This window comes from Crocuta crocuta, unplaced genomic scaffold (genome assembly GCF_008692635.1).
Source record: "Crocuta crocuta isolate KB4526 unplaced genomic scaffold, BGI_CrCroc_1.0 scaffold102, whole genome shotgun sequence".
NCBI lineage: Eukaryota > Metazoa > Chordata > Mammalia > Carnivora > Hyaenidae > Crocuta > Crocuta crocuta.
The window spans coordinates 9,143,358-9,170,571 of record NW_027530019.1 but is presented as its reverse complement, the minus strand read 5'-3'; the positions used below and the strand labels follow the sequence as shown (position 1 = coordinate 9,170,571).

Genomic DNA, 27,214 nt, shown 5'->3' with positions numbered 1-27,214 from the left:
ATATCAAACAGGTGGTGAGACAAGTGCCAGAAAAAACTAACAAGAAAGCAGTTCATTTAAGAGAACTGAAATTTAGCTCCAACCCATAAATTACTACGCAGGAATGTGGGCCTAGTGTCGCCAGATCTAATAATTTTTCTTTTTTTTTTTTTTTAACATTTTTTTTTTATTTATTTCTAGGAGAGAGAGAGAGAGACAGCGTGAGCAGGGGAGGGTCAGAGAGAGAGGGAGTCACAGACTGAAACAGGCTCCAGGCTCTGAGCTGGCAGTCAGCACAGAGCCCGACACGGGGCTCGAACCCACGATCCGCGAGATCATGACCTAAGCGAAAGTCGGACGCTTAACCGACTAAGCCACCCAGGCGCCCCAGATCTAATAATTTTCCAATAACAGCTAGAAATCCTCTAATTTTACATGTTTGTAATAAATAAAGTCTTTGTTAAAAAGCCTAGAGAGTGCAAGCCAAACAGAATAAATCTGCAGTGCACACATGGCCCACAAGCAGCCAACTTACTAGTGTCACTTGCACAGACAAGTAGAGACTCCCTGGGTTAAAACCAACCTTTACTACTCTTTCACTTCCTTTGACTTTAGTGTCAGAGCGTTTAGTGGAGCAAAAATAACCTTAATTAAAAATCAAATAGATGAAACAACAGTACCACAAGTAAAACCAAATTTCCCCCATGAAAGATTACCACTTAGAGAAGAATGTAGGCACTAACATCACCAGAGCAGAAGTAAAATATGCTAAGAAAGCACACCTCTCAGCAATGGGTTTCAACCTCACACGAGTTATTCTCACCTGTCAAAACAAGGCAGAGTTGCTGGTCTCCACTACTGTCTATAGGAATACACTTTTTGCCAAGGGAAAAGCACTGCAGGCCCTGGGTCTCCAAATCCCAAAGTACAATGGTGCAGCCCATCCTTTCCACTGCCCAAATAAACAGTGCACTGAATCCTGTCACAGACATACATTTAAGCTCAATAGGTTCCTCTTGCTCATGAATGTGCATTATTTTCCATGATCTTCCCAGATCCCTGGTCTTGGCATGATCTTTCTGTGGAAAATTATACTGGTTGTGCATTGTGTCTTGTGGAATGAAGGCCCAGCCTGGCATGCTAGTACTGCGGTTACCAGATTCAGGGGACTCCAAATGCAAAATATTCTGGAACCACGGAGCACAGTAAGAAACCTCCAGGTTAGAACTCTTTATTGCTTCATTCAATGATGATAGCTGGGCTTTCCAAGACCTGGAAGATAGGGTAGAACTCACACCTGTTATAGCGAAAGGCACTACATACAACACTGTATCAGGAGGAAGATGCATTAAAAAAGAAAAAAAAGCGTATATTTCTGGAATGCCCTTTAGTAAAAAGGTACAGAGTATGACCCCTCCCCCCCAAAAAAAGGAACTAATAAAGTAAATCCAAGAGGGAAGTTCTGTACCTATCAACTTGGAAGGAAAACTTGGTCAGTTTCATGTTGTAGTCAGAATTAACAGGATCATCTTCGTCTATCCCCTTAGGGCCTTCAACAGGCATGTCTTCTAGAGTTCTTTCACATAGTAGGTGTCCTGGGTGTTGCCTACATTTCAAAATGATAGCCATGGTCAACAATGATGATTGAATCCAAATCTGTGTCACTACTGTTAAAAATCTGGGGGAAGGGGTGTCACAGAGGGAAGACTATAGACAGTAAGCTTTTTGAACAAGACTCCTTCTCTCCATTGCTTATAGCAGGATGACAAAGTTAGCCCTTAAGAATCTGACCCATTTGTAACCATGTGTGGTAATGGAAGTTAACTCGATTTATTGTGGTGTTTATTCCACAATATATACATATATTGAATCATGTTTTACACCTAAAACTAATATAATGTTGTATGCCAATTATATCTCAATTAAAAGATTTTGATACTTATGGGCAGTAAGCTTTATAAAGAAATAAGGACACTTATTGTCTATGGTAATACAGATGTTGTGATTAAAACTTAAAAATTTTCTAGCGTTTATTTATTTTTGAGAGAGAGAGAGAAAGAGAACATGAGAGGGGGAGGGGCAGAGAGAGAAGGAGACACAGAATCCAAAGCAGGCTCCAGGTTCTGAGCTGTCAGAACAGAGCCCAACACAGGGGTCAAACCCTTCAGCCATGAAGGTGCCCTAAAACTTTATATAAACTAAGCCTTTCAATAACCCTGCAAGGTAAACATACCCCCATTTTATAGATATGGAAACAAAGGCGCAGAGGAACAGTGGAGCTATAACCAGGTCAATGTGACCATAAAGCTCAGGCTCTTAACTGTTCATAATACTGTCACCACAAAGTAAGATTTAGGCTGAGATCAGGGGACTGTGTAAGAACTAGAAAGATAAAACATAAGTGCAGGTGTAGGTGGAAGAGTATACGTAGAAAGAGGGTTTTCCTTTGTGTTCTGAGAAACAAAAAAAGGTGAAGGTGGCGAAAGCACATGAGAATGAATGAGGAGTAAGGTGGCCTGAGATGAGGCAGGAGAGGTTGGCAGGAGACAGTGGTGCAGGGCTCTATGGGCTATTAGGGATTTTTAGTTTTATTTTGTGGGGTAGAGAAGCTAAATAAGGGCTTTGAATAAACAAAGCAATATGATCACATACAGAAGAGTAGCTGGGGGATAAAGAGGCACTTAAACCTCGAGCACTTATATTACTACTAACCTTTCAACAATTTGAAGGTAACATTAACATACATGTATCAAGGATGTGATATTTTTAAAAACCTAGAAAAGGCAGAGGGACAGGGAGAAAAGGTGATGCATGGAGAAGGCAGTTCCTCATCCCCTAAAACGAAAGGTAGATACCTTGTCCCCAGATGTTAATATCTGGCTGTTTCTCTGATAAGATATGCATTTTAATAACATCCCTCTGGCTACTTTACAGAGCATGAAGTTGATGGGGTAAGAGCAGACATGGGGAGACCAATTACAAATCATTATCTTACCTTAGTCATGGCAGGTGATGACAATGATATGAGTGAGAATGGTAACAGAGGAGTTAAGAGAAGTAGACAGATTCAACAAACACTTAGGAGATAGAATGATTAGGACCTGGTGATTAACTAGATATGGATCTAACACTTAAAAAATTTTGGAGCGGCGCCTGGGTGGTTCATCAGTTAAGCATCTGACTCTTGATTTCAGCTCCAGGTCATGATCTAACGGTTCGTGGGTTCGAGCCCCACATTGGGCTCTGCGCTGGCAGTGCTGAGCACTTCAGATTCTTTTTTTTCTTTTTTTTCCCCAGCCCTCCATCCCCAGTGTGGGGGCCCCTCAGACCCCCGGGTGTCAAAGGTCTCGGGGGAGCACCATGTCCTCAAGGGAGGTCAGAGCCCAGTGCTGGACATCACGGGGGACTTTCTCTCTTTGTCCCTCCTCTGCTCATGCTCTCTCTCTCAAAAAATAAACTATGGGGTGCCTGGGTGTCTCAGTCGGCTAAGCGTCCGACTTCAGCTCAGGTCATTATCTCACAGTTTGGGAGTTCGAGCCCTGTGTTGGGCTCTGAGCTGACAGCCCAGAGCCTGGAGCCTGCTTCTGATTCTGTGTCTCCCTCTCTCTGCCCCTCCCTAGTTCTCTGTCAAAAACAAAAAAAAAAAAAAAAAAAAAAACTTTTTTACATTAGGAAGGCTTACTGAAGACCCACTTCATTCCAAACAAACATTTCAGGCATGTCAGCACATTTTTTTAGGTTTTCAAGTGTTATTTGCAAATATNTATTTTTTTAAAAAAAAAAAAAAAAAAAAAAAAAAAAAATTCTTCTTTAAAAATAAATAATAAACTAAAAAAAAAGAGAAGAGGTTGGAGATGTAAAAAAGAAAGAAAATGGAAAATGACTGCTTAGAAGGAGGGAAAAAATAGGATCTGGAGCACAGAGGCCTTCATGGAAGGAGAGGAATCTATTTTAATAGGAGGGAAGATGAGGAAATAAGTACAGGAAAGTGGGTTTGTAACTTAATGTGAGAAACCGAGGGAGCAGATTCTACTTCCACTATACAGTAGGAGGCAAAGTCACCCAAGAAGATTTGGGGATAAAGAGATGAGCAGAGGTTTGGGGAAAATGGAGGCTTAGAAACAGTTATAAAAAATGGGCTCATGAAAAAATCACTGTAAAATTTTCAGACAATACTGAGAGACTAGTTGAAAGTAGCAAATACAAACTCATAGTGGTATCGATCTTCCTTTGTGATTTTCTCACAAGTGCCTGGTTGCTTGGGTGCAGGGACAGAGAAAGCAGAGTAACAAAAAAGACTGTCAGACCAAGTGCTACCATAGGTCAGGAGCAAGAGTTTAGGGCACAGACAGAAAAACGTGATTGAAATGATCAGTCACAGAATCTATGCTGAGAAGGGAGAGGAGTGGGAGTAAAGATAGGCGGGGGCTGGAGAGTGAAAAGTCAAATGACTGGAAATTCCAATGAGGTCAGACGACAAAGTGGGAGTCCTTGAGTAAGTGTCACAGAAAATTAGGGAAGCTGCGGTCAGAGAGTGAGATGTGCAGGAGAGTGACTTGAGGGAGGAATAGTTTCAACAATGGCAAAGCCAAGATAGGAGTATGGGAGTGGACAGCTAAGGTAAATTGGAAGAAAAGTCACTGACAATGAACTAAAAGAACAGACCCCGAGTCTGGGTTCCCAAGGAGCTCACAAACTTTATAGAATACATGCAAAAATTAGAGAAATAATACAAGACTATTATCATCAAGTGCTAAACTAGTTCAAAGCAAAAGTGCTATAGAAGTCCAAAGAGGAGAAAGTTATAAAATATAAAATTACAAGTAGGTGGGGTTTTAGTAAGCAAAGGCTTCATGAGAGAGGTGTGTCTCAAAAGGTAAAACGAAAAGGAGAAACTGACATTCTGTATCGGGGGAAAGAAGAGCTAGAACTAGGAGCCAGGAAAGATAAAAACACTATTAAATTTCAGAGCTCAGGGGCACCTAGGTGGCTCAGTTAAGTATCTGACTCTTGAGATCAGCTCAGGTCATGACCTCACAGTTGTGAAATCGAGCCCCAAGACAGGCTCTGAGCTGACAGCATGGAGCCTGCTTGGCATTCTTTCTCCCTCTCTCTCTGCCCCTCCCCCAGTCACACTCTCTCTCTCAAAATAAACTTATTTTTTTCATGTTTTTTATTTATTTCTGAGAGAGAGAGAGAGAGAGAGAGAGAGAGAGAGAGAGAGAGAGAGACAGTGTGAGCAGGGGAGGGGCAGAGAGAGAGGGAGACACAGAATCCGAAACAGACTTCAGGCTTTGAGCTAGCTGTCAGCACAGAGCCCAAGGCGGGGCTTGAACCCGCCAACCGTGAGATCATGACCTGAGCCAAAGTCCGATGCTTAACTGACTGAGCCACCCAGGTGCCCCTAAATAAACTTTAAAATAAAAAATAAATCTCAGAGCACACGTTAGAAAATAAAATATGCAGGGGTGCCTGGATGGCTCAGTCAAGCGTCTGATTTGGGGTCATATCATGATCTCACTGATGGTAAGTTCAAGCTCTGCATCTGGCTCTTTGCTGTCAAGGCTGAGCCGGCTTTGGATCCTGTCTCCCCCTCTCTCTCTGCCTCTCTCCTGCTTGCGTTCTCTTTTTTAAAAAATATCATAAAAATTAAAAAAAAATTTTAGGGACACCTGGGTGGTTCAGTTAGTTAAGTGTTGGACTTTGGCTCAGACCATGATTTCAGGGCTTGTGAGTTCAAGCCCTGCATCGGGCTCTGTCCTGACAGCTCACAGCCTGGAGCCTGCTTCAAATTCTCTCTCTCTCTCTCTCTCTCTCTCTGCCCCTCCCCCTGCTTGCTCGTGCACTCCCTCTCTCTCTCAAAAATAAATGTTAAAAAAGGTAATAAAATTTTTAAAATTTTTAATAAAATTTTTTAAAAATTAAAAAAAAATACTGTCAACTCCAAAAATTAAACTAATTAAAGGGCATTCATGCCAATAATTAATAGAGATCATTCATTTATCTGGGCAGGACAGATTCCCTAAATTTACTGGAAAGAGACCACCAGTTCTTTTTAGGCTGATGTAACAGCTGAGTTCAATGTAATTTGTTGAAACGATGTGCATGGCACAGCCTTCAGAGTTCTCTTGAAGTGTTAACAAAACATCCACAGGGGGGCACCCAGGTGGCTCAGTTGATTAAACGACTGATTCTTGATTTTCCCTCAGGTCTTGATCTCACAGTTTGTGGGACTGACTGAGCTGACTGTGTAGAACCTGCTTAGGATTCTCTCTCTCCTTCTCTCTACCTTCCCTACTTGTGCTCTCTCTAAATAAACTTAAAGCAAAACAAAAAACATGCACAGAAATGGAACCCCATACTCAAGGATCAGCCTGAGTAGGCTTTCCTCCCTCTTCATCTATCAAATTATTTTCCAAGGTAGATTAGAAAGTAACTCTACATACAAAGGGTATGTTTTAGTCAGTAAAAATGGCCTACTGCTAAACAAGCATATGATCTGAGAATGTGCAAATCAACCTTGTTCAAAGGTTGTTTTTTTTTTTTTTTTTAAGACCAAGGCCATTTAAAACAAAAGAAATAAATCACAGTGAGAAGAGGTTTGGTAGGTATGTGAAAATGGATTTATCCTTTCTTGTAATCCAACAATAGGCAATAAAACCCATCAAAGTGCATTCTCAATTACTCAAGGATTTGTTTATCTCATTCATACTAAGTTAAGAACAAAAATTGTAATGGTTTTGAATGGCGCTGAATACTGCAAGTCATAAACATGGACTAACCTACTTTTAGATAAGTTGCAATGTACAGCTTGGGGTGTTTACATATGCCTCTCACATCATATCTCTCTCAAACATTATAAAATCAGAAACAACTAGAATATCTAAATTAAAAAGCAACACTAGTAAGCACTCAACTTTTACTAATATATTTGGACAGTAACTGGTATGGGTCCTTCAAAAGAAACAGCTGAGGAAATACTCAGCTGGAAAAAGATACCTTAAAATATCTCATCAAAGTCCTTTAAGAGGCAAGTAATCCCCAAGGCTGCCAGGACCCTGAGCCAGGTAAGAAACAATTCTGACACAAGGTAAATCCCATTTTTCTTCTACTCTAATGTAGGGCAAGGAATAAATAATGTCTAATAGTCAACTGTGCTATTATACATTATGCAGCTTCATTACTTTTAAAACTCTGCTTAATTACTTTTTAACTTACACCATATAAGCCATATGAAATAACATATTTATATCAAAGTTTTGATTTGATTAAAGGTAGCCAATGATCATTTGCACAATTTTACAGTAATGACTTCACTATGTAGTTGCTAGAACATGATCTAGCTGAATAAACTGTTTTAAAAAGCTAACGAGGGGCACCTGGGTGGCTCAGTTAGTTAAACGTCCAACTCTTGATTTCCACTCAGATCATGATCTCAACTCTCCTGAGATCAATCCCTGAAGCAGGCTCCGCCCTGAGCATGGAGCCTGCTTGAGATTCTCCTCCTCCCTCTGCCCCTCTCCCACTTACTCTCTCAGTGGGGGGAAAATCTAACCAGTACATTTTTTTAAATTAAATGTTCTTATGTTATTTTATTTTAGAGAGAGAGTGAGTGGGGGAGGGGGAGAGGGACAGAGGGAGAGAGAGAACCTCAAGCAGGCTCCAAGCTCAGTGTGGAGCCGACATGGGGCTGGAGCCCACGACCCTGGGATCGTGGCCCAAGTTGAAATCAAAAGTCCAATGCTCATCTAAGTCACCCAGGTGCCCCCTAACAAGTATTTTTTAACCTCTTATGGCTTTAATTATTTACTTCAACTTAGAGATGGCAGTAATTTACATACCTGAAATACAAATTTAAGTTAAGAGCAATTGCAGAGTTGGAGGAGCTGACAATCACTACAACATCTAGGTCCATAGACACTTTCAGTGAAGTAAAGGAAGAAATCTTGGCTGGCTCCTGTTGCTGCTCATCACACGTATCTTCTTGGTGAAGTGCTAAATCCACATGAGCTACATGTCTACCATTCACAGTATCAAAAATGTCTTTGTGTTAGAGTTAAAGAAAATGCCAGTCTTAAGTATGCCCTACCACTTAAAATACAAGATGGGATGGAGCTTACAGACTTCATTGCTGCAACCTTGAGGTAACAGTAACAAAAAAAACTAGTGGACACTTGAGGCAGCCCTCAACACAGTAACCAGCTGCCTATGAAGTTGGTGGCCCAATAAACAACCTGATAGAGAGTTCATTCAGCATTACTTGCTGAAAATCCACTCTGTGCCAGGCTAATATTTTCCACTACTGTTCTACAACAGTGCTTTCCAAGAGAAATATAAGGTGAGCCATATTTGTCCTTGCAAATTTTCTAATAGTCCTAATAAGTAAAAAGAAACCAGTGAACCTAATGTTAGTAATATTTTACTTAACCCAATATATCCCAAATATTACCATCTTAACATGTAATTGATATAAAAAAAATTGAGATATTTTACAACCGTTTTTTCATGTCAGTATTCAAAATCTGGTATTTTACACTTACAGCAAATCACAGTTTAGACATTACATTTCCATTGGAAATACCTGATCTGTATTTAAGCTTTGTAAAATTCACATTTGAGAACTTAAATATACTTAAAAGTTCTCCAATAACTGAATTAAGTATCAGCTTTCAAATTTAAAATGATTAAGTAAAATTAAGAATTGTTTCTCAATCACACTAGCCAATTTCAAGTGCACAAAAGCCATATAAACCTAGTGCCTACCAGGCTAGACAGCACCATTCCATAACCTGGCAACAAAGATGAAGTTAATGCAATATTTTATGACATTTTTACAAGAGAAATTTTAATAAAGCCTAGCTTAGATCTAAAATAGACAAACCATCCCTTTAATTCAGAAATAAAAGTTCCAAAATCATATAAGGGGTCATTTTTCAAGTCTTTGAAACAATTTTGCTGATGATCTGATCTATGGATCTGCTGGAAACAAAAACTGTAGTATTTTCAAAACCAAACTAAAAGAAGTTAAGCAAACCATATGATTCACTAAGATGATGGAGTCATTAGAGATGATAATAAGTGGATTATAGTCATACATGAAAATTTATGTATCCCATCATAAGCAGCCCTCTAAATCCTTTCTGGAACAAGCACATAGTATAGATTTCATAAGCATGTTTTGAATAAATGGGTAATACAGAGCAAATATAATTTAAAAAGAACACAATTAAGTTGGAAGATTATGACTATGGAAAAAATGTATACACTAAAAAATATTTGAATGGAATACAAAACAATATAGTTGAGTATTTTAAGTTCATAAAGATCTTTTTCCCTGAAAAGTTTTACCAGAAATCTAACCATTCTACTTATATGCCAGTCCCTAAAACTACAAGCCTAAAAAGCCTCATCATTAAAGGATGAGCCTTTAAGGCATTCATTCTCCTCCCCTGCATATTCACACCTTTACTGCCAAGGATACAGATCCAGCCTAAACTACTCAGAACAAAGAGAATTCCTCTGCAGAGCTGCGTGTCAGTAATCCTGTCCACTGCCTGTGCAGGCAAGGGTAATGTAAAACAGTTGCGGACGCCAACCTCAGCATCTCTTTCAGGAAATATAATGTGTAGGACGATACATTTGTTGATGAGCAATAGGGATGTGTTATCATGAAATGACAGAATTTTCAAAGATGATATGGAAATACCTAGGAAACAAAAGCATAGTATTTCAAACTCACTGGTCACAGCTTTACAGTTGGCAATTTTGATTTTGCGAACATATCATAAACAGGTAAAACAAAGAAGAAACAGCACTTAGTCCGACTCTAGGCAGTTATTATTCAAACCCACCTAAGCAAGTGGTTACTGGTAGGTAGGTAAGGGGATGGATGACTAGTCTACAATGTCTGTTCCTTCTGTTTATGGTCCAAGTCTGACAGCACACAAGAAAATTAAAAATAAAAACCCTACTGATCCTGGGAAGCTCACAAGAAAAATTAGACTTTTTTTTAAGTATATTTTTTAAATGTTGTATTTATTTCTGAGAGAGACAGAGAGAGACAGAGAGAGAGACAGTATGAGCAGTGGAGGGTCAGAGAGAGAGGGAGATANTTTTTTTTTTTTTTTTTTAAAGAGTGGGGAGCACCTGGCTGGCTCAGCTATTAGAGCAGGAGACTCTTGGGATGGAAGTTCAAGCCCCACCTTGGGTGTAGAGATTACTTAAAAAGAAAAAAGAAAAAGAAAAGAAAGAAAAAGAAGAAAGCTTAAAATCAAGCATGTCGAGTACGCTACTACCTTAAATATAAAGCCCGAATGTTTTGGGGAGCCTGGTGGCTCAGTCCGACTTTGACTCAGGTCATGATCTCACGGTTTGTGGGTTAGAGCCCCGCGTCGGCCTCTGTGCTAACAGCTAGCTCAGAGCCTGAAGTTTGTTTCGGATTCTGTGTCTCCCTCTCTCTCTGACCCTCCCCTGCTCATGCTGTCTCTCTCAGAAATAAATAAAAAACATTAAAAAAATAAAGCCTGAATGTTTCAATTTTTGCTCTCTGCAGCCTTCAGGATGGAATATAGTAAACAGCTGGGTAACCAGTCTAGCTAGCACTATTCAATAGAAATAGGTCAGCCACGAATGTGAACTGCACATGGAATTTTTAAATTTTCTAGTAGCTACACTGAGAAAAGAAACAGGTGAAACTTATTTTTATATATCATTTACCCCATAATATCCAAAATAGCATTTCAACATATAATGAATACAAAAAACTATGAATATTTTACTTTATACTAAGTATTCAAAAACTGGTAAATATTTAACACTTAGAGGACATCTTAATTCACATTAACCACACTTCGAATGCTCAAAAGCCTCATGTGGCTAGTGGCTACTGTACTGAACAAGGCAAATCTCCCTCCCCAACTTCATCTCTATAAGAACTTTTCCTGGAATATATAAGACTTCAGAGTGATGTCACACACTGTCAACATGCTAAAAGACCACCTGTAAATACTTACTGATATTTTGATCTTCAGTGAGCTTCTGCAATGTCTCCTCACTACAGCTATACAAAATGGTTGCATCGCATCTTCCATCTTTCAAATTAAATTCATAGATAAACAGTTCGTAATTCTCACTAAGAGCAAGCAGTTTGGGCTTGTCTGTTGGTGAGCTGCTGTTATGAGACTCGTCCCATACAAAGCTAAGGAAAAAGCATAGATTAGTATATCCTATTATCCACAATAATATTTATCCACAATGGTGAGGGTAGAAAGGCAGAATGGGTAAAGAACAATTCTTTACCTCATGTGGTAGTAACATTAATCCTACACCTGCTTTAAGGGAATGTAAATTGCTCTGGAACTTTGCCCCTTTTCCACCTGAGCCCCTTCAGGCCAATAATGTACGAGTGGGTGGTGAAAGGGGAGTAGTAACAAATGACAAATTCTTTTATTCCTTCTTCCTAAATCCTGTCTGATGAAATGTTTAAAGGGAAAGTCATAAGGGTAAGTTTCAACAACCAAATATGTTTATTATTTATAAGAGGCAGTGCTCACAATGAACAAAGTAGGTTTTGCTAACCTAAATGTTTTCAGTGATTTTTAAAAATTGACTGTTAGTATTTCAAGACTATGAAGACTCCAAGATGGAATATAGAACAGCTCTGACCAACATACCTTTCCATTCTGTTGGTCCGAACTATATATCTGCACTGGCCAATACAGTAGCCAATAACCACATGTGGCTACTAAACACTTGAAATGTGAATAGTGCAACTGAGGAAATATTTAAAATTCATTACATCACCATGTAGCTAATGGCTACCATGCTAGACAGCACAGTTACAAAAATTTTTAAAGCAGTATAGTGGTGGAAAGAGACTAATGAATGATGCTACAGCTTCAAATTAAATTAAAAAAATAAAAGGACCCAATTCTGAAAACAATACAATGGAATAACAGGAGGCTACCATGCTGATAAGGCTTTATCTTTAAAAAAAAAAAAAAGTTTTCTACAGAAGTAGTTAAATTTTATATCTTTAAAAAAATCAAGACTTGATTTTTTTCCATTAAAAGATTGACACATTTTATATTTCTATCTTTATAGCTAGGCTGATGATTTTTCAAGAACACTCAATTCCTAACTGTTTACACTGAAAATCTGGAAAACAATAGGAATGTTGAATATGGAAAAGATTAAACAAATTAAGATCTCTTTAAAAGGCAGAATACAGGGACACCATTAACATCAGTAGCATATGGGCTATCCTTTCACATGAAAAGAAATGTTCAATAAAAATAACTATAGAATGTACAGTGATTTCAAAATATATAAAAGGGTCATAAGGGTCATATATACTTTGACATAAGCCCTGAATACAATAGATTTGTCCTTATTTTTACCCTATGCAGTACTTGAATTAAGATCCAATTAAAATAAAAAAATTCTTCTTAATCCTCCTCCCCTCTAATAATTTCATACAGTTTATAAGTGCCCTCATTTCATGCTTACATGTCTTATCTGCTGTTAAGTTTCAAACATCTAAAGAGTTCTGCTTTTCTCTCATTCCTTTCTTTACAGGACTGTGTCCATAAGTACTTAACACAGTTGAATAAACTAAATTCCGTTATGGAGAAATTGTTCTTTCTAGCAACTAGATATCACGAGTAAAGAACACAAACACCAAACAGATTAAAGCACTTGCTTATTTAACAAACAAATCTCTGTCAGGCAGTTACAGAACCTGGAGATTCCAAGATAAGACATCGCTTGACTACATAAAGTTTTCTAGAGGAGATCCTTTCCAAAATGTTATTAATAAGAGCCCAGGAGTGCCTGGTTTAGTCAGAAAAGCCTGCGATTCTTGACGTTGGGGTTGTGAGTTCCAGCCCCATGTTGGATGTAGAGATTACCTAAATAAAACTTAAGCGGGGCGGGGAAAAGACCTCAAAAGCTCGGACTTAATGAGTCTCAAACTTAATGACATAAACTCTAACACCTGGATGAAGAGTTACAGAAGTGGAAAGTTAATACAGGATTATAACTGGTTGTTTTTTTCGGTCTTCCCAAATCACGCAAGCTTTACATGTAAGAGCTGTATTCAACTGTTGGGGCACTGCTCCTACGTTATTACAGTAAGCGTGTAATAAATATTTGTTGAGTGAATAAATGAGCGGGCAAACGTGCCTCTATCCTTGAAGAAGGCAGGCAGGGGTGGGGCATGTGTGAAGTCGCTGTTTCAGGCACAAGAAAAAGGTATCAGGATGATTCAAATTAGAGATGATCCCCCAGCTAGGGATTTAACTGGGGGAAAAAAAGGGCAAGATAGACAGCACAGTAACGATTAGTCAACCGATGCTGAATTAATCAGTGCCTGAGCTGAGATCCACTCCAGGTTCCCTGAGGCCAGAAGAGGAGCTGTATACCTTCAGTTCCCACCCCGTCCTCCCTTCCCCCACCTCCCCAAGGGAAGCGAGGGTGGGCTGGAAAGAGAGGACAGGGTTCCAAGAAGGCACCTGGATTACCTCTGAAGCGTTACCTGCGGCTTTCGCTCCGCTCCCGGCTACCTCCACAACCGAGAGGAACACTGGGGCCAGCGGAGCTAAGGCTTCGGACCCCTCCCACACTGCCCAGCCCTCCCGCAGCACTTACTGCCGAAAGGGACCACTGAGGCAGCAGACACCCCCACTCCGGCCGCCCGGCGCCAAGGAAAGCACTTGCAGGCTGCCAGCAGCTGTCAGGCTCCCCAGAACCTCCTGCTGTCTGTGCAACTGTGCCCGGGATCCCAGCCGCCCTGTTGCCTCCTCTGGGACTGGCACCAACAACATAGGTAGAACCCGCTCCATGGCTTTAGCGCTGCAGCTACCCGAGGGGGCAGCCCTGCCGGCGGCCTTTTCTGCAGCCATTTTGGTCGGGCCATTTCTTCCGGTCACCTGAGCCCAGCTGCGTCCTGGGCATGCGCACTGTAGCCGCCTCGCTCGCTGGCTCCTGATTCAGGCATAGACAGCTGAGCTGCCTCGGCTGATTGCATTCCTAGCCTTTGGAAGGCAGGCACCACCATATCCCCCCGAAGCCGCATCTGCCTTTTACTCAAGCCTGTTTGCTTAACTACCCTGAAAGAGTTAAGGGCCAAATTTAGCGGCCTAAGTAAGACACGCTGCAGCAGCTTTACACACTCTGGCATAACCCTCAGCCTTTTTTACTCTAAATGCGTCTGCTCTATTGGAGCCCGGTTTATGCCTCTCTCTCCTTTGCTTTTCCTATTGTGCTGTTCTTTTCGCTTACAGGACCTGGGTGGGATCACGACTTTGGTAAGGTGGACCGCTCCATCGATAGGGAGTTGACCTGAATGCTCAAGTCAAATAATATCCGTTATAAAGGGCAGGTAAACAGGGTAGTCACGGGGTGGTGGTGGTGGTACAATTCCCGTTTCATAACTAGTCTTATCAAGGAAGTAAGATACAAGATCTTCAGCAGAGCTGGAGAGGAACGAACAGAGAGGGTGAAGAAGGGTGTGGAATAGGAATTTAGGAAGGTCTCCTAATACATAGCAGTATCTTAGCAGATTCCCACACAGGTAACCAAAGGCCACTTCCTCCATTTGTGCAGATTCACATCTTCTTCTTCTAGGACTTGGAGTCTGTAAAATTTTTTTCTTCTGCCTTGCTTTCTCCCCCTTTGGGGCACCTGTTTGGCTCAGTTAGTTAAGCATCTGATTCTTGATTTCAGCTTAGGTCATGACCTCACACTTTGAGGTCCAGCCACGCATCAGACTCCCTACTGGAGCCTGCTTGGGACTCTTTATCTCCCTCTTTCTCTGCCCCTTCCCTGTTCTCTCTCAAAATAAATAAACTTAAAAAAAAAATGGCAACAGTAAAGACATTTCCAGGTCATACTTTTGTTAGATGTAACAAGGCCTTGTTCCTTTTATTAAGGACCTTCTTGGGTTCACAAGAAAAAAAATGGCTTTCATTTTACCTCTTAACTTACAACAAGTTTGAACACATCATTCTTTTAGCTCTTTAATTATACCTTATCATGTCATGCCATTTAAGGCATATCACACAGGTTTTTAAGGCAAGCAGAAGAAAATGTTTTGGTTGGGGTCCTCCAATGTATCAAGGGATAGGAAATGTCCTCAGACTCTCTGGATTCCTGTAGACATAGCTCCTATAGCTGGTGTCTGAGGATTAAACTTTTCCTACATGTACATATTCCAGAACTGGGTCAATAGATCCAAGCCAGCCTACAAAGAGAACAGATATTAACTGTAAACAATTATATTTTCTAAAATGTTTGTGTGATTTGATATCTGACTCCTTCCAGCAGATGGTAAATTCTGAGGCCAGAAATGACCTTTAAGTTGTTCATGCTTTTACCTTAGAGTAGTTGTTCCTTAAGTATTTCCTCAACTAACCATTCAGCCTCTATTAAATATATCTTCAATTAACCATTCAGCTTCTATTAATCCTTGCCCTTAAGTAGCTTTGCATAATAAATGAGCAAAGACATCTGGGAATAAATTAAAAAGTTTGACTGAAAAAACAGGCCTTATGGCCCTAATATGGACCAACTGGTTACTCAATAAATGCCGGTGTCTGGAACTACTTCTAAAAAACAAGTTATCCTCTATATTCTTCACTTAAAAGAAGTAAAGAACTAAGTGACAGAACCTAGACTGGGCTTGAACAAGGGGCTAGGACCTTGTTTCTGCCATCACTTACTCCATCCTCGCCCCTAGCTGCTGTACCAATTGTTTGTCCACATGGTGACAGAACAGAGGAAGAAGGTTGCTGGGGAAGGCTAGGGGCTCTGCCAGAGAGGCTGTCGGCATATGGGCTATCTCCCAGGCGATCAGAACCACCATGTCTGTCCTGGAAGGAAGAGGAAAAAGAAAACATCAGTCTTTGTACTGAAGAGTTTGTATGTGCCAGACAATGCTTAGTGCTTTAGATATCCTCCTTCTTATATTAACAGCTCCAAAGTTCCTTGCTTCAGATTGTCTCAGGCCCTCTGCCCCTCCCCCGCTCATGCCTCCTCCCTCCCCACCTCTCTCTCTCTCCCCATCTGTCAAATATAAACAAACACTAAAAAAAAAAAAAAAGGGGGGGGAGCCTGGGTGGCTCAGTTGGTTCAGTGTCCAACTTCAGCCCAGGTCATGATCTCACAGCTTGTGAGTTTGAGCCCCAAAGTGGGCTCTGTGCTGACAGCTCAGAGCCTGAAGCCTGCTTTAGATTCTGTCTCCATCTCTGTCTGCCCCACCCCCGCTCACATTCTGTCTCTCTCAAATAAACAGACGTTAAAAAAAAATAAAAATAAAAACTCTTTTAAGTTCTTAAACTAGATTTCTAGTTTATAGAGGAGGTAACAGGCTAAGAGAAGTGAAGTAATATGCCTGAAAAATGTAATGCTAGTTAAGTGATGAAGGCAGAATTCAAACTTAGGTCTATTTGACTCCAAAGCTTATCCCTTTAATTGCTGTTATGCTGCCCTCTATGGGAAACAAACACTCTAGGACGCTATATTAAAGAAGGAAGGAAAAAAAATTAAAAGGCAGAATAGCTCCAACTCTGCTAGTATTCCCTTCTCTATATGACTTCCTCCCCAGTACTAGAATATACCACTCAGCAATACCTCATCTGACTCAGCCTATACATCCCAGGGTACTGAAATTATTTACAAGGCCTTTAAGATCTTACCAAGCTGAATGATCACTGTTGGGCTCCTTAAGGGAAGACTCCAGGGATACCAGCTGCTCCCCATGACTCAGCAGGGCATAGAGCAATGATATTCCAAACTGCAAGTGATAGAATATCCAAGGTAAAATTATTTCACCACAGGCAAGCAGTGCTTTCCTGGCTCTGCCATGTTCCCAACTAAAAGGGAAGGTTCACATGTAAAACTGTAACACAACACTTGTAAACGGTCAGATTTTACAGTGGCCGGCCAAAGAACTCTCAGACCTTTCGAAGGAAATCACTGCTTTCAAGTTTCCAGAAAATCCTTATGGAGAGTTGATTAAATGCACACTTGGGGGTCCCACTCTCAGGAGTCAGAGTCTATAGATCAGGAGTAGACCCAGGAATCTAATGCAGGTAGTTTGTGGACCTCACTGAAAGAGGCATTGCTTTAGGCAAAGATCTTCAGAGAGGGGTTCACGAGATAAACCATTGGGGTAATTGGAAAGTATCAGAACTTTCAAACCTGGAGTCGTCACTTAAAATTTTCTATCTTTATATTTACATAATAAATGTATGTACTTAGTATAGTGTTATATGTGTAGGACCTATAGACAACACATGGGTGATACATGGTTCAGCACTTTTTACTAAAAGGGATAAACAACCAAAAATTTAGGTGACCTCTGCTCTAGAGGTCCATCTCAACACCTTCAGGGAGCTTGTTAGAAAAGCAAAGGTATAGGCCCCACTCCAGGTTTACTAAATGAGACTCTCTAGGGATGAGACCAAGGAACTGGTATTCAGTGAACTCTCCAGGTGATCCTAGCGCTACTAGATAGGAATGATCCTAGTGCTTATTAGATGTACTAGATATACATGTATGCAGAGATGATGGAAAGTTAGCACTCCCTTGCTTATTCCTTGCCTCTGATGGTACCTGAAGACCATCTGTGGCAAGAGAAAAGCCTCCCCACTGTGTTACCTGGTTCTGAAGGATCACAGTGCCTGGTCGCTCCGAGGAGCCAGGTGGAAACAACATCAGCCCCTGAAGTCCTTGGAGGAGTTCATGGAAGGTCAAGTGACGGATACATTTGCCCAGAGGTTTGAATAACATTTGTAGGGCCTGCAAGAAGGTCAGTAAGCACCTCTCTCAGATTTCACTACAACTTTGCCTCCTCCTACACTGCCTCTACCCCCTTTTCTTGTAGACCTGTTTTTGCCACTTTCCTGGCCAGGTTACTTAGCAAGCGTCTCATCATTCACGTCTCTCCAACCTTAATACTGGTCCTTCAATACCCACTTTTTTTAGGATGCCTTCCCTAAGAAAGTTAGACATGGGGCTCACACTTCTCAGGGAGCCCTGATCTTCTCAAACCTCCACAGCATACTGACACCTGTGTAACCACAAGCCGGTGTTTTTTTTGTTCATTGCACCTAAAGATGATCAGTTGTTCCTATAGTAGTTTGTTCTGGAACTTCCCCACCTGCGGGTAGCAGGTTGGTCTCTCACTGCCCAGTACTTTCTCTGGCATCTCTGGGGGTGCGGGACAGAGGATGAAGTGGAAGTATCCCTCACCCATCCACAAAAGCATTCTCTGCTCAGTGCCACAGTACCTGATCAGCTACGTCCCTCCTAACTAGGAGGGGCAGATGGTGGGTGATAGCTAGGAGAAGGCTAACAGCTTGATCTTGGGGCAGGAAGGGGAGGAGCCTTGCCACTAGAGCTTTCCCCTTCCTCACGGAGAGCACCTGCAGGAAACCATCTGCTGCCTCCCTACATGTGAGAAAGGAGAACATTTTCAGGGTTCTGCATAGAGGGCTCTGGCTACATGCCAGAAAGGAGGGACAGAAGCAAAGTCCATGTCTTTGCTCATCTTGCCCTTCCTGGGTGGACTCCCACACTCACTCCAGATTAGTCTGCTCCTGGGTCTTTAAGGCCTGGAAGAGCTTCTCAATCTGGCTGCTCTGCTGTGTAGAGTAGCAGGGCTGTGGAGGCCCATCCTTCTGGCCCTGCTCTAGCTCTAGTAACTGAAGGAACATCTGGGAATTTGAGGATGGGAAAAGAAGAGGTCAATTTGAGTAACAGTTCATTCTCAAGGGTAAATTAGGAACTCATCCGTAAGGAGTGGATATCTCACCTTCTCGATCCGGGACAACACCTGAAGTCTCTGGCTGCTTGGAGCACCTATCTCCTAGGAGAGAGTCCCAGGCCATCAGCCACACTTCCATAGCAGCAGCTCAGGCCTCAGGCGAGGTACAAATTGAGCTGGAAAGGCTAACACAAAGTCTGACCACACTTCTTTCTCGCTCTGAGGTCACAATCTGATCTCAAGCATAAGAGTGCCCCCATAACAGGGGAGATATAAAGAGTTCTGGAGAAATAACACTTCTACCTGGTCTTGAGATCCATGGGGTACAGCGTCAATAGCTCGGCGAGGGCTAAAACATGTTGATACAGCTACCTGGCCCAGGGAACCCTCGATTCGAACCACTGCACAAAAAGAAGTCAGGACAAACATATTCCCCACCCCTTTCCCCCTCTGTTCCTCTAGGTATCTATCCCTACCCAGCAGGTCAGCCCTGGTCCCACCTGACTCGTAGGCCTCTGCCTTCTGAATGTAAGGAGTTACCAGCTTGAGGGATTCCACCTTGCTCCTTCGCCCAAGTAGCTCTTCATCTGTCTGCTTCTTCTCTAGTTTCTGATAATATTCCTGAGAGTCCATAGAAGAGAACTTAGAATTAAGGTTCTCAAATGCAACCTCTTAATACACCCTTTACTAGAGCATTCATTTCAGAAATGATCCTGGCACCTTAGGCCCCTCTGCCAACATTCTGAATCATCTTGAGTACCCTGGGCCTTATGCCATCTGTACTGGGGACTAAAGACTTAAAGAGCTAGGTACCTCCACCAGATCTGATGAAAAGGCAGAAAGCAAAATGGAAATCCAGGAAGCAAACCTGTCCTAATATCTGCAACCTCCTTGCATTCCTTATTCCCAGGATACCCATTGCACACATCTCCCTCCCCCCCAACTCCCTTTTAGTTTTGTGATTCTACCTGTGCTTTCCAAAAATCAGTTATCTGATGGCATGAAGACCATCAGCAGCTTGCAGTACAGAGTTAGCACTATTGTCAAGTGGCCAGTAGCCAATAGCACTCTAGGCCAGTTTTATGCTTCTGAGGTGAGGAATGGCTCAGCAGCTCTATTATCTTCTCAATGAAATATGTAAAATCCCAGGCTAAAATAAAGACACTGACTGTGAGTCAAACAAGGATTTGAATAAAGCTCTTTCATTTAGGAGCAGTGCCAAAAAGGCAGAGAAGAAAGTGGAGCACAGCTTAGACAACCCAAAAAATCAGTAGTTAAAACCTGCCTCATTAGTAAAAGGGAGATAGGGAACAGAGTGTAAGTAGTCAAAATTTCTGCCAGCATATATTCAGTTCAACAAATTGAATCCCACTATTTATGGGATTCATGTATTTTATATCTAAAGAACAGTAAGTAGATCAAGGTTTTTAACAAGACATTTCTAAGGTCCACAAGAGTGTACAAAGGCAGGTAAGTTCATATTTCAAGGCTGAGTAGGGGAAATTCTTTTTGGCAAAGGATGAAGATAAAACCTCAATGTTTGGGAAATTGTAAATAATCCCATTTGTCAGAGGTGTAGGAGAATAGAAGAGAACGATCTTGGGCTTTAGAAATATGGCCCCTCTCCTATAGGGAGGTCTCTCCCCCATGACTGGACATGGCCTCTAAAAGCTGGAGAGATGATGCAAGAGGGTTGATTGAGTCCAGGCCCACTTGACGCCAAAGTCAGAGGCTGAGAAGAGCACCTGGGGCTCACCTGGTAGTAATAGTCATCCAGGAGAGGGTTCTCACTCTGCAGCTGAACCATCTGTACTTTTATCACCCAGTCTTTCTCTTTTCGAGTCATGAGGTTAACATAGGGATCTGGCTGCTGAGACCAAAGCTTCTTGTCTGGGGGACTTTAAGCCAGAAGGAACAGGACTTTAGACCTGCCCACCCCTGCACAGTGAACTTCCCAAGGAGGGGTAAGCAGGGAATGGAGCCATCTGGGCAGGATGGAATAGAGTGCAGAAGTGGGCAACACTGGGAGAGTCTTATTTGTGTAGGGGCTCTGGGGAGATGCCCAATCACATAGGAATACTCAGCATGCACACGAACTGCCCTCAACCCTGCTGCTCATCCAGCCTTTACCTTGGTGCTCGCCTATGTTGCTGCAGCTGCAAGATCCGTTGGTGCTGAGGGTGGAGCTGGGTCAAATGACTAGGAATACTTAGAAAGAAACTTGGGCTGGTGAAAGAAAGCACTCAGCTCCCTACCCTACCATTCAATTAGCCTCTGATAACCTTAGCTGGACATCTAAGGCAGCTCCATCTGTTCATGTGCCTCCCCAAAGTCAGCCACACCAAATACCACAACCCTAGCTCAGCATGGCTCAGTTCCCCTCCAAGACAGATTTTCTTGATATTTGACTGCAGGAATTCTTGACACAGTAGAAAACCACTTGGCCTGGGAGTTGGGAGTTCTGTCCTATTTTCAGTTCTCCTATGCCAGCTAACCTCAAGTAAATTCTTTTTAAGTCCTGGGCCTTCATTTCCTCATCTGTGAGGGAGAATGACTAGACCCTACCACACACTTCTCTTACTAAGTCTCTGTAGGTGTTTTTCTGTAGCAGTTGGTGGAGTGGCTCCCACCCCTCCACAAGCCACTACCTTCTGAACCCTCTGGAGAAGAGCTCAGTCTGTGGGAAACACTGGGGTGCTCAGCTCGCTGAGCCAGTACCTGAAACTAGGGGGCCATGAGGTTGGTGAGCTGCAGAATAGAGTTGGGTCTGGTGGGAGAAGTCGAGGTCCAAAGTGTCGTGCTGTAGAACTGGCACTGGAAATGGTAGTCCGGAAAGGAACTGGAGAGAGGTAGTCCAGGGTCTGAGAGAGGAATTCAGATGTCTAGGAAAAGGGCGTCTCCACCAACCAATGCTGCTTTTGCTGCCATATCCATTTCCCACCTTTATATTCTCACCTGCCTTTTCTCCCATAAGAACTTCACCCAACAGAGTTGGTAACCTTCTGTGGAGAAGCCCCTCAGTCCCTGACCATGTGGGGGCATGTGCTTTTCCTGTCTGGTGAGTCATCACCACTCTCTCTGCCCTCCCCCCCTCCAGCCCCCCCATGATGGTCTTCTCTCAAGCTTCTCTCATTGCTCCACTGGGGCAATGCTTGTCTGCTTTTTTTTGGACTCCTCTGAAGCCCTCCCCAGAGCTGCAACTGTCTTCTCATTCTCCTTGTAGGCTTTCCTGCAACTCCTCTACCCTCGGCCATGTTCTAATTACACAGTTAACTTAAGGTCAGGTGCTCTTTCCAGCCTTAAGCTCAATGCTGCTCATCTGCTGAAATGTAGGGAGATAAAGGAAGGCTCTAGTTTCTCTCTTTTTCATACAGATGGCAAGTTGTCCCTGGACCACCTCTACCATTTACCAAGCTTCCCTAGACTATGGGTGTCTCCCACCTCCCATCCCACACCTCACTTGGGGCACTTCATCTCCAGACCAAGGTCAAGAGCAGACCAAGGGACATTCCACATGCTCCTTCTCCAGACACCATTACTTTCTCACAGGATGAAGAATTAAGTGACTCACCTGCCACAGAAAGTTCAAGGAAGCAGGTGACATCCCCAACACACGAGAGGCCTTGATTCCAGGGGAGTTGAGAAGACCTCTCTGGAATTGGAGGGGGGGAAGACTAAGCCCATGTGGTCATTGGTGTCCATTGGGTGTGGGGTGCAGGTAGGCCAATCACATCCAATATGCAAGACAGTGGTAGCCTGGCCCTTCATTGTAATCAAAATCAACTGGATCAGGACCGCTCTGCTTCCTTTGAGAGGAAGGAAGACTGGTATCTCAGGAATAGGTTGAGGGAGAATCTGAATGATTTAATTTCTGTATGGGAACCTGGTCTCTCTCCACTGGTTGTGGTATTTATTCCCCTGTATTTCCGGGAGTGAACTGCTGAGACATGGGGCCAAGGGTCAAAGATAATTCACCTTCAGCACCAGGAGCTGGACGAGCACCTATGGGCTATGCACAACCCTTCTAGGACCTGGTTTTTAAGGTGAAGACAGCATCAGAAACTAAGTGGGAAATAGGAAGAAGGAAGGAAGGAGACAGTCTCTAGTCAGGTTCAAGCCTAAAATAGAAAGTGTTAACTGGGAATCTATCTTAGAAAGGTGTGGAGGTCGTGTAGTCATGGCCGAATGATTAAGGCGAGGGACTAGAAAGGAGTGGAGAAGAGGAGAAGGATATTGAGGAACAGTCTGTGAGCTGCAGAGGGGTCAGGACAACCGTTCCCCCACCCCCTCCTGCCCTGGTACCTGGGTGCTGTGGACAGCACTGAGGACAGCTGGATCCCTGAGATCACGCTCTTCCTCATCCTCCTCTTCTTCTTCCTCTGGGTCTGGGCTTAGATCTGGATCCAAATCCACCTCCTCCTCCTCCTCATCTTCCTCCTCTTCCAGTTGGGAGGCAGATACTGGCTCCTCCTCAGAAGCCAAGGAGCCATGGCACTTGCTCGGGCCTCGGTTTAAGTGGGGGCCTGAGGAGGGGGTAGATGGGGACTCAGGTGGTAAGAGTCTCCTCTAGAGAGGCTACTTCTCTGTAACACCTCTATTCACAAGTCATCTCCAGCATCCTCTTCAAACAATGCCTCCCTCTTGTTACCTAGGTGCCCCTAACTGCTCCCACTAGAGCAAATAGAACCTGGCAGGTGCCAACCACTTTGGCTTTCCACATCTTTTCAATTGCCTCATTAGGTATCACCTCACGTTTTTCCACTTGCTCTCCCCTACATAACATCCCTAAGTGCCTCCTTAGCCAATCAAGTTCCAGCTACCAGGACTCACCGCAATTTTTAAAAAAGTTTTTTTAAATGTTTTATTTATTTTTGAGACAGACAGAGACAAAGCATGAGAGGGGGAGGGGCAGAGAGACAGGGAGATACAGAATCCGAAACAGGTTCCAGGCTCTGAGCTGTCAGCATAGAGTCCGACGCGGGACTTGAACTCATGAACTGCGAGATCGTGACCTGAGCCGAAGTAGGAGTCTTGACCTACTTAACCACCCAGGTGCCCCAGGACTCACTGCAATTTAAGCCTATTGTACACCAGATACCTTACATGTATATGTCCTTTTAATTCTGAGCAGTCCTGCAAGACTGTTATTGATAGTTCCACAATGAAACAGAGGAAAATAGGGCCCAGAAAAATGACCTCAGTCACCATTGTAATGTAGCTAGCAAGTTGGAGAGTTTAGAAATCACTCCCAATAATTCTGGACACCCAGGCCCATGTCCATCCACTGAATCAGACCAACAAACCTCTGTACCGTAAGCCTTTTCATTCAGATACTACAGCCTAGTTGTCAATACCTTCAGGACAGATCGTCTTTGCAGGCTGGCAGACTTCCACCATGGCTGTTTCCTCTGGTAAGATAACACTGTCAGCCTCTGGAAGGAAAACCTAAGACAGGGAAGAAACCCAGAGACACTCTCCTTCTCAATAAGGAGATGGCATGGCATCCATCCTAAAACAGCCACCATCTCCCTCTAGCAAGGTTGTCAGAGAAGTATTGGCCCAGGGTCTTGAGGAGCAGGACCCTGGACTCTCAGACTGCTTTAAAGCCCCACCCCCTGCCCTAACCAGTCCAGCTGCAGGGAGCAAAGGGACAGAGCTTGGAACTGGAAAAGGAGCACTTCCACACGGACACACACTTGGCCCAGACGCTTCACAGCTGCCTTGTTGCTGACACCCACCACTGGATTGTTGCTGCTCTTTCCGCTTAGTTTAGCCATGGCAGCCTAGGCCTGGCTTGTTTTCTGCCCTGGCTTTAAGAGTCCCCGCCCCTCCCCTACTGCCCCCTTAAAGGGCCAGCATCCCCCAAGATCCCCCACGGCATCTTGATGGAAGTATGAGAATATAATCTAATGATAAAGAAAACTCTTGAAAGGACAAGAGACATAAAATCCATTAAAAATTTTTTTTAATGTTTTCTTTATTTCTGAGAAGGAGAGAGAGAGAGAGAGAGAGAGAGAGAGGCAGCATGAGCAGGGGAGGGGCAGAGAGAGAGGGAGACAATCCCAAGCAGGCTCTAGGCTCTGAGCTGGCAGTCAGCACAGAGCCTGACACGGGGCTCGAACCCACAAACCGTGAGATCATGACCTGAGCCGAAGTCGAACGCTTAACCAACTGAGCCACCCAGGTGCCCCCATAAACTCCATTTTTTAACCACAAGTTTGTGAGTACAGTTTATGGGGATTGATATTTGAGAGTAGATATTTTTTAAAAGGATCCCTGTTTTCCACACCCTTCATAGGAGCTTTACTAGGCTATGTTCCCTTCAGTCCTTAGGTTTTAATTCATCAAAATTGGATCGAAAAGCCCTGGGGCGATCCTAAGGAGATTTGCTAGCAACCAAGATCTCAGCCCTTGAGTTTGTGGATCCTGAGAGTGCACCTGGTGATGCTCGCCCTTCACTGGGTCTTCTGAGTTAAAGTCTGCCACCTAGCTCTAACTGATGAGGAACCCCTGTGACTTTGAAGCCAAATCGTCAAGGAAAACTCATTTTCGTGAGTTACATAATCAATCTTATATCTTCTTGGCTACTCCAGTGGGAGATAGGTTCAAAAGCTCAGGAGTAAAAAGAAAACAAGACACATCAGTAAAGCTGGTAAGCAAAAACCTAAGACCCACCTGAGCCTCATCTAACACCTGAGCGAGTCTGAATTCTATGCCCACATCCTGTGTTTATTATGTTTTTAAAAGTTCTTTAATATACAGTGCAATATTGATTTCAGGAGTAAAATTCAGTGATTCATCACTTACGTTCAACACCCAGTGCTCATCACAAGTGCCCTCCTTAATGTCCATCATGCATCTAGCTCAGTCCCAACCCACCTCCTTCCATCAACCCTCAGTTTGTTCTCTGTCATTAAGAGTCTCTTACGGTTTGTTTCCCTCTCTCTCCTTCACCCCTCCCATGTTCATTTATTTTGTTTCTTAAATTCCACATATGAGTGAAATCATATAGTATTTTCTCTCTCTGATTGACATTTTTCTTAGCATAATACATTCTAGCTCCATCCACATCATTGCAAATGGCAAGATTTCATTCTTTCTGATAGCTGAGTAGTAGTCCATTGTATATATCTATATCTATATCTTTATCTATATCTATCTATCTATCTACCATCTCTTCTTTATCCATTCATCAGCCAGTGGACATTTGGGCTCTTTCCATACTCTGGCTATTGTTGATAATGCCACTACAAACATTGGGTTGCCTATACTCCTTTGAATCTGTATTTTGGTATCCTTTGGGTAAATACCTAATATGCAATTGCTGGGTTGTAAAGTAGTTCTATTTTTAGTTTTTTGAGAAACTTCCATACTGTTCTTTAGAGTGGCTGCACCAGTTTGCATTCCCACCAACAGTGCAAGAGGGTTACCCTTTCTTTGCATCTTCAACACCTGCTGTTTGTTGTGTTAGCCATTCTGACAGGTGTGAGATGATTTCTCATTGCAGTTTTGCTTTGTAATTCCCTGATGTTGAGTGATATTGAGCATCTTTTCATGTGTCTGTTAGCTATCTGGATGCCTTCTTTGGAAAAGTGTCTATTCATGTCTTCTGCTCATTTCTTTAAGAAAAAATTTTTTTTAATATTTGTTTTTGAAAGAGACAGAGCATGAGTGGGGAAGGGGCAGAGAGAGAGAGGGAGACACAGAGTCTGAAACAGGCACCAGGCTCTGAGCTGTCAGCACAGAGCCTGACACAGACTCGAACTCAGGAACAGCAAGATCAGGACCTAGGTTGAAGTCAGATGCTTAACCTACTAAGACACCCAAGTGCCCCTCTTCTGCTCATTTCTTTCTCTTTTTAAAAAAATGTTTTTATTAAAATTTTTTTGGTTTTTCTTTTATAGTTTATTGTCAAGTTGGTTTACATATAACACCCAGTGCTCATCCCAACAAATGCCCTCCTCCATGCCCATCACCCATTTTCCCCTCTCCCCCATCCCAATCAACCCTCAGTTTGTTCTCAGTATTTAAGAGTCTCTTGTGGTTTGCCTTCCTCCCTCTCCTTGACTATTTTTTTCCCCTTCCTCTCCTCCATGGTCCTCTGTTACGTTTCTCCTGTTCCACATATGAGTGAAAACATATAGTATGTGTCCTTCTCTGCCTGACTTATTTCGCTCAGCATAACACCCTCAGGTTCCATCCATGTTGCTACACATGGCCAGATTTCATTGTTTCTCATTGCCATGTAGTATTCCATGGTATAGATAAACCACATCTTCTTGATCCATTAGTCAGCTGATGGACATTTAGGCTGTTTCCATGTTTTGGCTATTGTTGAGAGTGCTGCTATGAACAGTGGGGTACATGTGCTCCTATGCATCAGCACTCCTGTATCCCTTGGGTAAATTCCTAGCAGTGCTATTGCTGGGTCATAGGGGAGTTCTATTGTTAGTTTTTTGAGGAGACTCC

The 27,214-nt window shown here is 42.8% G+C and overlaps 2 protein-coding genes and 1 non-coding gene across 5 annotated transcripts in view; all 3 read right to left on the bottom strand.

Annotated features, from left to right (window-relative positions):
* The window catches only part of SPG11 (SPG11 vesicle trafficking associated, spatacsin), a 98,657-nt gene extending 84,773 nt beyond the window's left edge, over positions 1 to 13,884 (bottom strand). For all 3 annotated transcript variants that reach the window (XR_013335227.1, XM_077764494.1, XM_077764495.1), the window contains exons 1-6: positions 13,627 to 13,884; positions 10,992 to 11,176; positions 9,461 to 9,685; positions 7,821 to 8,022; positions 1,448 to 1,585; positions 803 to 1,251 (exon numbers count right to left, since the gene is read on the bottom strand). Coding sequence is in view for 2 of the 3 variants with exons in the window: in XM_077764494.1 (XP_077620620.1) it covers positions 803 to 1,251; positions 1,448 to 1,585; positions 7,821 to 8,022; positions 9,461 to 9,685; positions 10,992 to 11,176; positions 13,627 to 13,880 (1,453 nt within the window). In the remaining variant the exon portion in view is untranslated. The remainder of the gene's footprint in view (positions 1 to 802; positions 1,252 to 1,447; positions 1,586 to 7,820; positions 8,023 to 9,460; positions 9,686 to 10,991; positions 11,177 to 13,626) is intronic.
* Positions 3,296 to 3,387, bottom strand: LOC144232009 (small nucleolar RNA SNORD88). Its single transcript, XR_013335287.1, has one exon. It is a non-coding gene; the product is annotated as a small nucleolar RNA SNORD88 (small nucleolar RNA).
* A 1,317-nt stretch (positions 13,885 to 15,201) lies between the features above and the next one.
* Positions 15,202 to 24,522, bottom strand: PATL2 (PAT1 homolog 2). The gene is made up of 16 exons (XM_077764338.1): positions 24,442 to 24,522; positions 24,100 to 24,190; positions 23,048 to 23,268; positions 22,317 to 22,397; positions 21,464 to 21,627; positions 20,876 to 20,953; positions 20,502 to 20,643; positions 19,246 to 19,366; positions 19,049 to 19,146; positions 18,794 to 18,847; positions 18,562 to 18,695; positions 18,270 to 18,429; positions 17,638 to 17,778; positions 16,674 to 16,771; positions 15,699 to 15,848; positions 15,202 to 15,220 (listed from the first exon to the last, which is right to left on the bottom strand). Exons 1-16 carry the CDS (start codon positions 24,520 to 24,522, stop codon positions 15,202 to 15,204), a joined length of 1,833 nt encoding a protein of 610 aa, XP_077620464.1.
* Positions 24,523 to 27,214: the final 2,692 nt, after the last annotated feature.